General features: G+C 42.9%; 1 protein-coding gene across 1 annotated transcript in view; it reads left to right on the top strand.

The window, feature by feature from the left end:
- The window catches only part of LOC112255835 (histone-lysine N-methyltransferase KMT5B-like), a 30,098-nt gene extending 16,809 nt beyond the window's left edge, over nt 1-13,289 (top strand). The window contains 7 exon segments of the mRNA XM_042314954.1: nt 631-797; nt 1,519-1,538; nt 7,677-7,813; nt 8,082-8,287; nt 8,536-9,552; nt 9,608-10,407; nt 10,410-13,289. Of these exon segments, the coding sequence (XP_042170888.1) occupies nt 631-797; nt 1,519-1,538; nt 7,677-7,813; nt 8,082-8,287; nt 8,536-9,552; nt 9,608-10,407; nt 10,410-10,556 (2,494 nt within the window). The 3' untranslated portion in view covers nt 10,557-13,289.
- Nucleotides 13,290-15,099: the final 1,810 nt, after the last annotated feature.

Here is a 15,099-nt window from a genome sequence, read left to right as displayed (position 1 = left end):
TGAAATGGACCGACCTACACTCCCCACTGTTCTGACATCATCGTCATTGAAATGGACCGACCTACACTCCCCACTGTTCTGACATCTTCATCATTGAAATGGACCGATCTTCTTTCAAACCACTAAAATCACTATGCTCTTTAGTCCTTGATTTTCTGTGTCGTATTGATCACGTCCCTTATTTGGATCGACATTTCTTTCTTTCTTTCCTCTTTCTCTTCTCTTTCTCTCTTCCATCTTTCTTTCTTTCTTTCTCTTTCTTTCTTTCTCTCTCTCTTTCTCTCTTTATTTCTCTCTTTCTCTCTTTCTTTCTCTTTTCTTTCTCTCTTTCTCTCTCTTCTTTCTCTCTTTATTTCTCTTTTATTTCTCTTTTCTCTATTTCTCTCTTTATTTCTCTTTTATTTCTCTTTCTCTCTCTCTTTCTCTCTTTATTTCTCTCTCTTTCTCTATTTCTCTCTTTCTCTTTATTTCTCTTTCTTTCTCTCTTTATTTCTCTTTCTTTCTCTCTTTCTTTCTCTTTCTTTCTCTCTTTCTTTCTCCTTCTCTTTCTCTCTTTATTTCTCTTTATTTATTTCTCTTTATTTCTCCTTCTCTTCCTTCCTTTCTCTCTTCCTGTCTGTTGTACTTCAGGAAAAGGACCGATAAGATAGAGTACTTGGTGGGCTGCATCGCCGAGCTGTCGGAGAGCGAGGAGAACATGCTGCTGCGTCACGGGGAGAATGACTTCAGTGTCATGTACTCCACACGCAAGAACTGTGCTCAGCTGTGGCTGGGGCCTGCAGCCTTCATCAACCACGGTACGACCGTCTCCACTGCCAACACAGTACAGGTTGTCATTGGAAATACCAACGGGGATCTTCATTCTCTTACCTGTATAAATTACTACACCACATTTTAAATTAATCAAAATATAACAAGTAAAACAACTTAAATGAAAAAATACAGCCAGCACTCCCAAATAGAGTTTACCGATAGATGTATTCTGGGTAGTTACAATGGACAGATGTATTCTGGGTAGTTACAATGGACAGATTACAATGGACAGATGTATTCTGGGTTACAATGGACAGATGTATTCAATGGACAGATGTATTCTGGGTAGTTACAATGGACAGATGTATTCTGGGTAGTTACAATGGACAGATGTATTCTGGGTAGTTACAATGGACAGATGTATTCTGGGTAGTTACAATGGACAGATGTATTCTGGGTAGTTACAATGGACAGATGTATTCTGGGTAGTTACAATGGACAGATGTATTCTGGGTAGTTACAATGGACAGATGTATTCTGGGTAGTTACAATGGATGTTTGGGTCCGTCTCCAACACGGAAACAGATAATAGGTGTTTAATATCAGACCCTGGTCTAAAGTAGTGCACTAAATAAGTACTAGGGTGCTGTTTGGGGCGGGTCCTTTGTCAAGTGTTCCAGAAGAACCATTGAAGTTATGCTGCAGTCTCTCTCTCTGTGAGGAAACGAGGATCCTAATCTTCTGTGTTGCTTTGCTTTTTTTCAGATTGCCGGCCAAATTGCAAGGTGAGTGTGACCAAGCCCAGGGCTCAATACAATAGGCTGCTACCCTTGGTGATTGTGACCAAGCCCCCAGGGCTCAATACAATAGGCTGCTATCCTTGGTGAGAGTGACCAAGCCCAGGGCTCAATACAATAGGCTGCTACCCTTGGTGAGAGTGACCAAGCCCAGGGCTCAATACAATAGGCTGCTACCCTTGGTGAGAGTGACCAAGCCCAGGGCTCAATACAATAGGCTGCTACCCTTGGTGAGGGACCAAGCCCCCAGGGCTCAATACAATAGGCTGCTACCCTTGGTGAGAGTGACCAAGCCCAGGGCTCAATACAATAGGCTGCTACCCTTGGTGAGAGTGACCAAGCCCAGGGCTCAATACAATAGGCTGCTACAATATACAATAGGCTGCTACCCTTGGTGAGAGTGACCAAGCCCAGGGCTCAATACAATAGGCTGCTACCCTTGGTGAGAGTGACCAAGCCCCCAGGGCTCAATACATAGGCTGCTACCCTTGGTGAGAGTGACCAAGCCCCCAGGGCTCAATACAATAGGCTGCTACCCTTGGTGAGAGTGACCAAGCCCCCAGGGCTCAATACAATAGGCTGCTACCCTTGGTGAGCCCCCAGGGCTCAATACAATAGGCTGCTACCCTTGGTGAGAGTGACCAAGCCCCAGGGCTCAATACAATAGGCTGCTACCCTTGGTGAGAGTGACCAAGCCCCCAGGGCTCAATGAAGCCCCCTTGGTGAGGGCTCAATACAATAGGCTGCTACCCTTGGTGAGAGTGATGAAGCCCCCAGGGCTCAATGCAATAGGCTGCTACCCTTGGTGAGAGTGACCAAGCCCCCAGGGCTCAATACAATAGGCTGCTACCCTTGGTGAGAGTGACCCCCCAGGGCTCAATACAATAGGCTGCTACCCTTGGTGAGAGTGACCAAGCCCCCAGGGCTCAATACAATAGGCTGCTACCCTTGGTGAGAGTGACCAAGCCCCCAGGGCTCAATACAATAGGCTGCTACCCTTGGTGAGAGTGATGAAGCCCCCAGGGCTCAATACAATAGGCTGCTACCCTTGGTGAGAGTGATGAAGCCCCCAGGGCTCAATACAATAGGCTGCTACCCTTGGTGAGAGTGATGAAGCCCCCAGGGCTCAATACAATAGGCTGCTACCCTTGGTGTGGAATGAGGTTAACACAATATACTTGGTATATAGAGTACTGACTTTAGGATCACTGCTACCCTTGGTGAGAGTGATGAAGCCCAGGGCTCAATACAATAGGCTGCTACCCTTGGTGTGGAATGAGGTTAACACAATATACTTGGTATATAGAGTGCTGACTTTAGGATCATGTCCCCTCCATATAATTCTGCTACCCACCATGATTAAAGGTTACCTCAGGGTCCATATTTATAGAGTGCTGACTTTAGGATCATGTCCTTCCCCTCCATATAATTCTGCTACCCACCATGATTAAAGGTTACCTCAGGGTCCATATTTATAGAGTGCTGACTTTAGGATCATGTCCTTCCCCTCCATATAATTCTGCTACCCACCTGTGATTAAAGGTTACCTCAGGGTCCATATTTATAGAGTGCTGACTTTAGGATCATGTCCTTCCCCTCCATATAATTCTGCTACCCACCATGATTAAAGGTTACCTCAGGGTCCATATTTATAGAGTGCTGACTTTAGGATCATGTCCTTCCCCTCCATATAATTTTATTCATCAAATTGTATTTTGTCATATGCGCTGAATACAACCGGTACCCAGCACCGTTAAATGCACCGTTACCCAGCACCAACCTTACCGTTAAATGCTTAATTATAATTATATTATAAGCCCTGAACCAACAATGCAGTTTTAACAAAATATTAAATCAAAATCAAATCAAATGTTATTTGTCACATACACATGGTTAGCAGATGTTAATGCGAGTGTAGCGAAATGCTTGTGCTTCTAGTTCCGACAATGCAGTAATAACCAACAAGTAATCTAACTAACAATTCCAAAAAAACTACTGTCTTATACACAGTGTAAGGGGATAAAGAATATGTACATAAGGATATATGAATGAGTGATGGTACAGAGCAGCATAGGCAAGATACAGTAGATGATATCGAGTACAGTATATACATATGAGATGAGTATGTAAACCAAGTGGCATAGTTAAAGTGGCTAGTGATACATGTATTACATAAGGATACAGTCGATGATATAGAGTACAGTATCAACGTATGCATATGAGATGAATAATGTAGGGTAAGTAACATTATATAAGGTAGCATTGTTTAAAGTGGCTAGTGATATATTTACATCATTTCCCATCAATTCCCATTATTAAAGTGGCTGGAGTTGAGTCAGTGTCAGTGTGTTGGCAGCAGCCACTCAATGTTAGTGTAAGGGGATAAAGAATATTAACAAAATAAACTAAAGAAAAAATAACAATAACAAGGCTATATACATGGGAACCAATTCAGTGTGCGGAGGGTTCAGGGTAAAGTGACTATATATAGATAATAAACAGTAACAGCAGTGTAGGTAGGGGTAAAGTGACTATATATAGATAATAAACAGACAGTAACAGCAGTGTAGGTAGGGGTAAAGTGACTATATATATATAGATAATAAACAGACAGTAACAGCAGTGTAGGTAGGGGTAAAGTGACTATATATAGATAATAAACAGACAGTAACAGTAGTGTAGGTAGGGGTAAAGTGACTATATATAGATAATAAACAGACAGTAACAGCAGTGTAGGTAGGGGTAAAGTGACTATATATAGATAATAAACAGACAGTAACAGCAGTGTAGGTAGGGGTAAAGTGACTATATATAGATAATAAACAGACAGTAACAGCAGTGTAGGTAGGGGTAAAGTGACTATATATAGATAATAAACAGACAGTAACAGTAGTGTAGGTAGGGGTAAAGTGACTATATATAGATAATAAACAGTAACAGCAGTGTAGGTAGGGGTAAAGTGACTATTTATAGATAATAAACAGACAGTAACAGCAGTGTAGGTAGGGGTAAAGTGACTATATAATAAACAGATAATAAACAGACAGTAACAGCAGTGTAGGTAGGGGTAAAGTGACTATATATAGATAATAAACAGACAGTAACAGCAGTGTAGGTAGGGGTAAAGTGACTATATATAGATAATAAACAGACAGTAACAGCAGTGTAGGTAGGGGTAAAGATGACTATATATAGATAATAAACAGACAGTAACAGCAGTGTAGGTAGGGGTAAAGTGACTATATATAGATAATAAACAGACAGTAACAGCAGTGTAGGTAGGGGTAAAGTGACTATATATAGATAATAAACAGACAGTAACAGCAGTGTAGGTAGGGGTAAAGTGACTATAATAAACAGACAGTAACAGATAATAAACAGACAGTAACAGTAGTGTAGGTAGGGGTAAAGTGACTATATATAGATAATAAACAGACAGTAACAGCAGTGTAGGTAGGGGTAAAGTGACTATATATAGATAATAAACAGACAGTAACAGCAGTGTAGGTAGGGGTAAAGTGACTATATATAGATAATAAACAGACAGTAACAGCAGTGTAGGTAGGGGTAAAGTGACTATATATAGATAATAAACAGACAGTAACAGCAGTGTAGGTAGGGGTAAAGTGACTAGATAATAAACAGACAGTAACAGCAGTGTAGGTAGGGGTATAGTGACTATAGATAATAAAAACAGACAGTAACAGCAGTGTAGGTAACAGTGACTAGATAATAAACAGACAGTAACAGCAGTGTAGGTAGGGGTAAAGTGACTATATATATATAGATAATAAACAGACAGTAACAGCAGTGTAGGTAGGGGTAAAGTGACTATATATAGATAATAAACAGACAGTAACAGTAGTGTAGGTAGGGGTAAAGTGACTATATATAGATAATAAACAGACAGTAACAGTAGTGTAGGTAGGGGTAAAGTGACTATATATATATAGATAATAAACAGACAGTAACAGCAGTGTAGGTAGGGGGGTAAAGTGACTATATATAGATAATAAACAGACAGTAACAGCAGTGTAGGTAGGGGTAAAGTGACTATATATAGATAATAAACAGACAGTAACAGCAGTGTAGGTAGGGGTAAAGTGACTATATATAGATAATAAACAGAACAGTAACAGTAGGTGTAGGTAGGATAATAAACAGAAAGTGACTATATATAGATAATAAACAGACAGTAACAGCAGTGTAGGTAGGGGTAAAGTGACTATATATAGATAATAAACAGACAGTAACAGCAGTGTAGGTAGGGGTAAAGTGACTATATATAGATAATAAACAGACAGTAACAGCAGTGTAGGTAGGGGTAAAGTGACTATATATAGATAATAAACAGATAACAGTACAGACAGTAACAGCAGTGTAGGTAGGGGTAAAGTGACTATATATAGATAATAAACAGACAGTAACAGCAGTGTAGGTAGGGGTAAAGTGACTATATATAGATAATAAACAGTAACAGCAGTGTAGGTAGGGGTAAAGTGACTATATATAGATAATAAACAGACAGTAACAGTAGTGTAGGTAGGGGTAAAGTGACTATATATATATAGATAATAAACAGACAGTAACAGCAGTGTAGGTAGGGGTAAAGTGACTATATATATAGATAATAAACAGACAGTAACAGCAGTGTAGGTAGGGGTAAAGTGACTATATATATAGATAATAAACAGACAGTAACAGCAGTGTAGGTAGGGGTAAAGTGACTATAGATAATAAACAGACAGTAACAGCAGTGTAGGTAGGGGTAAAGTGACTATATATAGATAATAAACAGACAGTAACAGCAGTGTAGGTAGGGGTAAAGTGACTATATATATATAATAAACAGACAGTAACAGCAGTGTAGGTAGGGGTAAAGTGACTATATATAGATAATAAACAGACAGTAACAGCAGTGTAGGTAGGGGTAAAGTGACTATATATAGATAATAAACAGACAGTAACAGCAGTGTAGGTAGGGGTAAAGTGACTATATATAGATAATAAACAGACAGTAACAGCAGTGTAGGTAGGGGTAAAGTGACTATATATAGATAATAAACAGACAGTAACAGCAGTGTAGGTAGGGGTAAAGTGACTATATATAGATAATAAACAGTGACTAAAGTGACTATATAGATAATAAACAGACAGTAACAGCAGTGTAGGTAGGGGTAAAGTGACTATAGATAATAAACAGACAGTAACAGCAGTGTAGGTAGGGGTAAAGTGACTATATATAGATAATAAACAGATAATAAACAGTGTACAGTAATAAACAGCAGTGTAGGTGTAGGTAGGGGTAAAGTGACTATATATAGATAATAAACAGACAGTAACAGCAGTGTAGGTAGGGGTAAAGTGACTATATATAGATAATAAACAGACAGTAACAGCAGTGTAGGTAGGGGTAAAGTGACTATATATAATAATAAACAGACAGTAACAGCAGTGTAGGTAGGGGTAAAGTGACTATATATAGATAATAAACAGACAGTAACAGCAGTGTAGGTAGGGGTAAAGTGACTATATATAGATAATAAACAGACAGTAACAGCAGTGTAGGTAGGGGTAAAGTGACTATAGATAATAAACAGACAGTAACAGCAGTGTAGGTAGGGGTAAAGTGACTATATATAGATAATAAACAGACAGTAACAGCAGTGTAGGTAGGGGTAAAGTGACTATATATAGATAATAAACAGACAGTAACAGCAGTGTAGGTAGGGGTAAAGTGACTATGTATAGATAATAAACAGACAGTAAAAGTAGTTGTGTGTCTAGATGGCTGAAGGTGTTTAATGAGTGTCTAACCGTTTTAGTTGTGTGTCTAGATGGCTGAAGGTGTTTAATGAGTGTCTAACCGTTTTAGTTGTGTGTCTAGATGGCTGAAGGTGTTTAATGAGTGTCTAACCGTTTTAGTTGTGTGTCTAGATGGCTGAAGGTGTTTAATGAGTGTCTAACCGTTTTAGTTGTGTGTCTAGATGGCTGAAGGTGTTTAATGAATCTCTAACCGTTTTAGTTGTGTGTCTAGATGGCTGAAGGTGTTTAATGAATCTCTAACCGTTTTAGTTGTGTGTCTAGATGGCTGATGGCTTTAATGAGTGTCTTGGTGTGTTCCAGTTTGTGTCGACGGGCCGTGACACGGCCTGTGTCAAGGTGCTACGGGACATCGAACCGGGAGAGGAGATCTCCTGTTACTACGGTGACGGATTCTTCGGGGAGAACAACGAATATTGTGAATGCTACACGTGTGAACGGTACGTATGGTCTTGACGTCCGTTTTCTATTGCTTTGAATAACAACAAACATCTGGTTTTCCATCTCTCCATTTTTTTGTACATCGTTTGAGGTAATGCGACGTAACGGCACAATTAAATACAAAAAAAACAACCATAAAAACACTTTTTTTAATAAGCAGTGTTTATTCATTTGGCTGGAGGAATATGAAAACAAGGTGTTACCCAAGGAACATGTTGTGACCTTTACTGTTCCTTTGTTTGTTTGTTTGTTTGTTTGTTGTTTCAGACGTCTCACTGGCGCGTTCAAATCCAAGGCCGGGCTCCCGGCGGAGGCTCCGGTGATCAACAGCACGTACGGGTTACGGGAGACGGACAAGCGTCTGAACCGGCTGAAGAAGATGGAGGCAGGAGAGGGCAGCAGAAACTCCGACAGCCACTCTGTGGGCTCCCACACCGACATAGACTCTCAGGACATACCAAACACACACACATGTAAGAACAGGTTGAAACCAGGGTTGAAATTAGGGCTGAGGTTTGGGGTTCATTCAGTTTGGGGTTTTAGGTGGATCCCCTCCCCTTGTATTGTTAGAATTCTCTATGCTGAATTTGGGGATTTTTTTTACATTTTATTTGAAATGTGTAAAACGAACCACAATTTTAACAGTTACTTCAAGAATGACGTTTAAATTGAATTTAGAAATTATCTGATGTTTAGTTTCCCACTCTTCTACCCCCCTCAGCTGGAAGGAAAAGGACTTCCTCCAATATGAAGTTCAGCAGAACCAGAACTCAAAGCAGATCGTCTCTTTCCAGAGCACTAACCTCTACCTCACCTTCTAAACAAAGTCACAGAAACACTGGCAGGATACCAAAGAGACTCCGATCCAAACCTGCCACGCCTTCGCTCTCCAAGGTCCGGTTGCGCAGTAGATGCAGCAGGGGCAGAGGTTCGGAGCCCAAAGCGTCTGTGGTGGCCCGAGGGGAGGTGCTGGGTACCACTGGGCCTGGTCGCCTGGGTCTCCGGGAGCCGAGAACGTCGTCGCTGTGTAAGGCAGGCGTGTCAGGGAAAAAGGAGAAGGATGCACAGGGACCGGTCCAGACAGCACTGGGCCAGCGGGGGTGTCTGACCCGCCATGCGGCTAAGGAGAACAACACCCCGGCAGTCCGCGAGGGCAGCCAGAACCAGCCTTGCACTTACAGGACTCGCAGGTCTACCAGGACCCTGGTAAAGGTCCAGGACGCTGTACCCGGGTCAGCTGGGGTTAAACTGGAGCCTGGGGGCCTGGAGGGCCACGGCACCATCCCTGGAGGGGTGGAAATTAAAACGGAGCCTGCTGACCTGGAGCAGTACCTGGGCCACGGGTTGGGCTCGGAGCTGGGCGGAGGTCTGGGTGCTGGCTACACGAGCAGAGGGGTCTGTACCAGACGCAGCCAGCTCACCCAGCTCCGGCCCGAACGGACGATAAAGCGCGAGGACTCATCGTACGGCGAGCTGTTCCCGCCGGTAGCGGTGGCCCCGGTGGCGTCCTCCCAACAACCCCGTCACCACCACAGTACTGCCGACACGGCAGACTGCGACAAGATGCTGCTGGGCCTCTCTGTCCCAGAGCGCCACTGGGACTACAATGGGAGCGAGGCCCTCCGGAGGGAGCGAGGGGAGGACAGGGGGAGTGAGGCCCTCCGGAGGGAGGACAGGGGGAGTGAGGCCCTCCGGGGGGAGGACAGGGGGAGTGAGGCCCTCCGGAGGGAGCGGGGGAGGACAGGAACAGGGACAAGGGGAGGGAGGACAGGGGGAGCGAGGCCCTCCGGAAGGAGCGGGGGAGGACAGAGACAGGAACAAGGGGAGGGAGGCCCTGCGGGGGGAGGACAGAGACAGGAACAAGGGGAGGGAGGCCCTGCGGGGGGAGGACAGAGACAGGAACAAGGGGAGGGAGGCCCTGCGGGGGAAGGACAGGAACAGGAACAAGGGGAGGGAGAAAGGGCGTCGGCATAAAGGGAAGGGAGGTTACCGGAGCCACAGGGGGGACAGAGCGCAGAGCAAAGGGAAGAAGAAACAGAGGATCACGCGCTACGACGCCCAGCTGATCCTGGAGAACAGTGGAGGGATCCCCAAACTGACGCTCCGCCGGCGCAGAGACAGCAGCAGCAGCAAGACCAACGAGCCCAGCGAGCCAATCAGCACGCAGCAGCAGGCTAGCAGCACCACCACCACGCCGCAGCCTACCGCCCAACCCTCGGTCAACTCCTCTTCGTCATCTTCCTCCTCATCAACGTCCAAGATCAGCATTATGTTCAGGAAGGACCCGTCTCAGGACAGGGAGAAGGGCAGTTCCTGCAGCTCCTACCACGTGTCCAAGCTGAACGGGTTTGGGCCTCCCGGGCTCCACAGCACCAGCAGCTCCACCAAGCTGAAGATCCAGTTGAAGAGGGAGGACGACGGACGGGCCCAGACGCACACCGACAACAGGGGGGACACGGAGGGCTGCGGTCTGGGTGACGGGGCCTTCGGCCTGGAAGCCAGGAATGGTGGGAACCACGGAGGGCACAGGATACAAAACATTGTGGTAGATGAGTCTTCGTCTGATGATGATGAGGAGGAGGAGAGGATGACGACGATGACTACTTTGACGATGAGTTTGAGGACGATTTCATTCCACTCCCGCCGGCGAAGCGGTTACGTCTCATCGTGGGAAAAGACTCAATAGACATCGATATCTCATCCCGGAGGAGAGAGGACCAGTCTCTGAGGCTAAACGCCTGATAAAGCTCTCTGAATGGAGTTCATATCTGATATCTCATCCCGGAGGAGAGAGGACCAGTCTCTGAGGCTAAACGCCTGATAAAGCTCTCTGAATGGAGTTCATATCTGATATCTCATCCCGGAGGAGAGAGGACCAGTCTCTGAGGCTAAACGCCTGATAAAGCTCTCTGAATGGAGTTCATATCTGATATCTCATCCCGGAGGAGAGAGGACCAGTCTCTGAGGCTAAACGCCTGATAAAGCTCTCTGAATGGAGTTCATATCTGCGTCCCAAATGTCAAACTGTTCCCTGTGCAGTGCACTACTTTGTATGTGTTGTAAATAGCAGGACACTAGGTAGGGAATAGGGTGCAGTCCATCACTCCACCTTTATATGTACAGAGAACACTGACTCACTAATCAACTGTTGTGTTGATGATGTTTAAAGAAGTACAGTCATTTAAAAAATAAATTTTAAAAAACTTAAAAAGTTGCAAAAAAAAAACTAAGAGAATCAGAAGGAAGATGTTTGTATAAATGAAAAGTGAATGCACTTCTGTCATGATTAATATTCATAATGAACATGAATATTGTAGAAGGTGTACAGTTATTATGGTGACTATCCTCTGTCCCACAGACAGACTTATTGAACTTTTTATTTTAGATTTTGTCTCACAGTACGCAATTCTAAACTCTGTTGGCAAACCAGACTTTTTTTGTTTTGTTTTATTTTTAATTTAGTTTTTGTAAAAACCCATATGATATGGGGATATGGGTCCAGTAACGTTCTGATAGGGATCAAACAGTTCAGTTGTAGTAATAATGACAGGTTTCTATAACTGTTCAACTTATGAATGAACTCAGTCCCACCAACACACTGGAATCATAGTGGATTCTATCAGCTGCTCATCAGGGTTGAGCTCCATTCCAATTCCGGAAACAAACAGGAATTCCGAATTGGAATTGGAATCTCAGTTTGCTTCCTTGTCTGAATTGAAATGGAATTGAGTCCAACCCTGCTCCTCCTGTCCTCCTGGCTGTGTTTTTTGTTATTCTCTAAGAGAACGTTGACCCTGGCTGCAATATCCCAAATGTGTTTAAAGCTCACACAGTACTGTTTACAGCAACATGGGTAATGGGTCATTGACAAGCCAACAAATGGACCAATATTTTGGTCATTTTTAAGCTTCATTTCTGATTTCTGGAGTCTCTGATTGGTTTTGACTAGATTGTATACAGCTACGGACAGAATTAACTTCCTAGCAAGTTAGGAGAATTAGGTTAAAGGTTAGAAAAAGGGTTGGGGTTAGCTGAAATGCTAATTTTCTACCCGACTCCAACGTGCAACGTTGAATTTTTTTACTGTTGCTGTATACCAGGGGTGTCAAACTCATTCCACGGAGGGCCAAAGTGTCTGCTGTTTTTGTTGGTTGTTCCTTTAAGACCTCGACAACCAGGTGAAGGGAGTTCCTTACTAATTAGGTGACCTTGATTCATCAATCGAGTACAAGTGGAGGAGCGAAAACCTGCATACACTTTAGCCCTCCGTAGGTAGGACACATGCTGTATACCGTCTAGCCACAAGAGGTTTAACGTTTTAAACACTAATCAGTTAAATAGATACACGGCGTGTACGCTGTTTTTAAACACGTCATCAGGAAGTAACACGAAGAAGACCCAGAAGTCATGTGACAGAAAGACTGAATCATGTTCTGGAAAACGAGTTCAAACTCACTAGACTATTTAGTTGTTGTTTTTCTTAGATCCAAATCATACATAATGAACACATGACAACTTCATAGAATATTATCCCCAACGAAAATAGTCATTTTCACAAACAGTATTAGGTGCTTTACCAACAACTCTTGGGGTATCTGTTGAAGGCCTAGTTTTTAGAAAAAAATATTATCAGAAGGTGAAGAACTGTAGGTCGTCCCTCGGTAACTGTAACTACGGGAACACTTTCTCTCTCCCCCCCAGTCTTTCTGTATAGTCTTTCTATTTGAGTTATTTTAGGGCTGGTTTCCCAGACATATTCAGACTAGCCTCGAACTACCAAGCTATTCTCCATCGACCGTGTTTTTTTTAAAGTCTTTAATCATTGTCTGGGAAACTAGTCTTTTTAGTGTGGAAGTACTGAACTGCCAAATTTAATCAAGGGATCAACTGGAGATGAATGTTAACTCCACTTTCTGTTGTCCTGTACTGTTCATATCACCAGCAAGCAGCGAATCACAGTGATAAACAAGGGTTGTGTTCATTTAGGCACAAAAAGGGGAGGGGAGGGGAGGGGCGGGGCTTCCATGACTTGTCCAATAAGAAATTGTCACTTTTTTTTTTTTTTTTTTTCTATTGCAAAACATTTTCTGTTGTGTGCCCTAATGAACACAACCCTGGCTATACGTGTACCTCCCCCTGTATGGACGCCAGTCACTCTCCATTCTGTACTGTTCCAGGTGTTACTGTGTGATCTTTGTTCAATAGCCAGCTGTCGACATTTCTGATTTGATGAAGTTCAATAATAACAACAAACAAACAAATGAAAGAAAGAAATGTGAATCGTTTGCAGACATTTTTAGTGTTGCGTTGGGTTAGTGGGGGAAAAACACTTAAAACAGACCTTTAAACCAGAGCAGTGCTTTTATGTCCAGTATGTAAAACAAAAATCACGTGAACACACCCTGTACTTATTTAACCGTTTTGGAATACTTGAAAACATAAAGTTTCTTTGTGAGAATAAACTATTTTTCTGTGGTTAATGTCTTGCTTCTAAACATGTTAGAATAAGGAATTATTCAACTCATTTTTTATATATTTTTTTAAATCTGAAATGTTTCCAATACTTTTAAGCCTACTGAGCGTGGAGCCTGGGTCTCGTATTCACTAGGAACCAAACGGCAGGGATCTACCAAAATTTATCCAATAAGAAACGTTTTTCCCTATGGTGTACACTAATGAATACTACCCCAAGTGAATGCACTTCCCAGCCAATCAATATATATGATCAAACTACCAGGGAGAATGAACACTAAGTAGGACTGTAGAAGTGGACGTCTAAGTTGTACGGAGTACCCCTGGCATTCATGATCGAGGTCTTTTTGAAAGGGCTTTAATTTTTTTTATTTTTTTTAAGTCTTGGGACTAATGTATTTTTCACTAGGCTCTGTTGCCTGGATACAGCGGTTAAGCAGGAAGTTGTTTTCTATGTAGTGAGTGGGGATGTTAGTCTGGTTTGACCTATTCCATAACAACAGCCCCTGGCAGGTTTTACATGACTAATGTATCACCTCCTGGAACTGACCATGTCTTAGCTGCAACTCAGCCGAGCTTAGTTTAATACAATGCCTGTGGTAGCCTAGCCTAGCTTAGTTCAATACAATGACTGTGGTAGCCTAGCCTAGCTTAGTTCAATACAATGACTGTGGTAGCCTAGCCTAGCTTAGTTCAATACAATGACTGTGGTAGCCTAGCCTAGCTTAGTTCAATACAATGACTGTGGTAGCCTAGCCTAGCTTAGTTCAATACAATGACTGTGGTAGCCTAGCCTAGCTTAGTTCAATACAATGACTGTGGTAGCCTAGCCTAGCTTAGTTCAATACAATGACTGTGGTAGCCTAGCCTAGCTTAGTTCAATACAATGACTGTGGTAGCCTAGCCTAGCTTAGTTCAATACAATGACTGTGGTAGCCTAGCCTAGCTTAGTTCAATACAATGACTGTGGTAGCCTAGCCTAGCTTAGTTCAATACAATGACTGTGGTAGCCTAGCCAATAGCTTAGTTCAATACAATGACTGTGGTAGCCTAGCCTAGCTTAGTTCAATACAATGACTGTGTGTAGCCTAGCCTAGCTTAGTTCAATACAATGACTGTGGTAGCCTAGCCTAGCTTAGTTCAATACAATGACTGTGGTAGCCTAGCCTAGCTTAGTTCAATACAATGACTGTGGTAGCCTAGCCTAGCTTAGTTCAATACAATGACTGTGGTAGCCTAGCTTAGTTTAATACAATGACTGTGATATGTGGTAGCCTAGCTTAGTTTAATACAATGACTGTGATATGTGGTAGCCTAGCTTAGTTTAATACACTGACTGATATGTGGTAGCCTAGCCTAGCTTAGTTTAATACAATGACTGTGATATGTGGTAGCCTAGCCTAGCTTAGTTTAATACACTGACTGTGGTAGCCTAGCCTAGCTTAGTTTAATACACTGACTGTGATATGTGGTAGCCTAGCTTAGTTTAATACACTGACTGTGATATGTGGTAGCCTAGCTTAGTTCAATACACTGACTGTGATAGCCTAGCCTAGCTTAGTTTAATACACTGACTGTGATATGTGGTAGCCTAGCTTAGTTCAATACACTGACTGTGATAGCCTAGCCTAGCTTAGTTCAATACACTGACTGTGATAGCCTAGCCTAGCTTAGTTCAATACACTGACTGTGATAGCCTAGCCTAGCTTAGTTCAATACAATGACTGTGATAGCCTAGCCTAGCTTAGTTCAATACACTGACTGTGATATGTGGTAGCCTAGCTTAGTTCAATACACTGACTGTGATATGTGG

Source organism: Oncorhynchus tshawytscha, unplaced genomic scaffold (assembly GCF_018296145.1).
Source record: "Oncorhynchus tshawytscha isolate Ot180627B unplaced genomic scaffold, Otsh_v2.0 Un_contig_2039_pilon_pilon, whole genome shotgun sequence".
NCBI lineage: Eukaryota > Metazoa > Chordata > Actinopteri > Salmoniformes > Salmonidae > Oncorhynchus > Oncorhynchus tshawytscha.
Note: the sequence above shows the minus strand (reverse complement) of the source record. Positions and strands in the feature narration are given on the sequence as shown.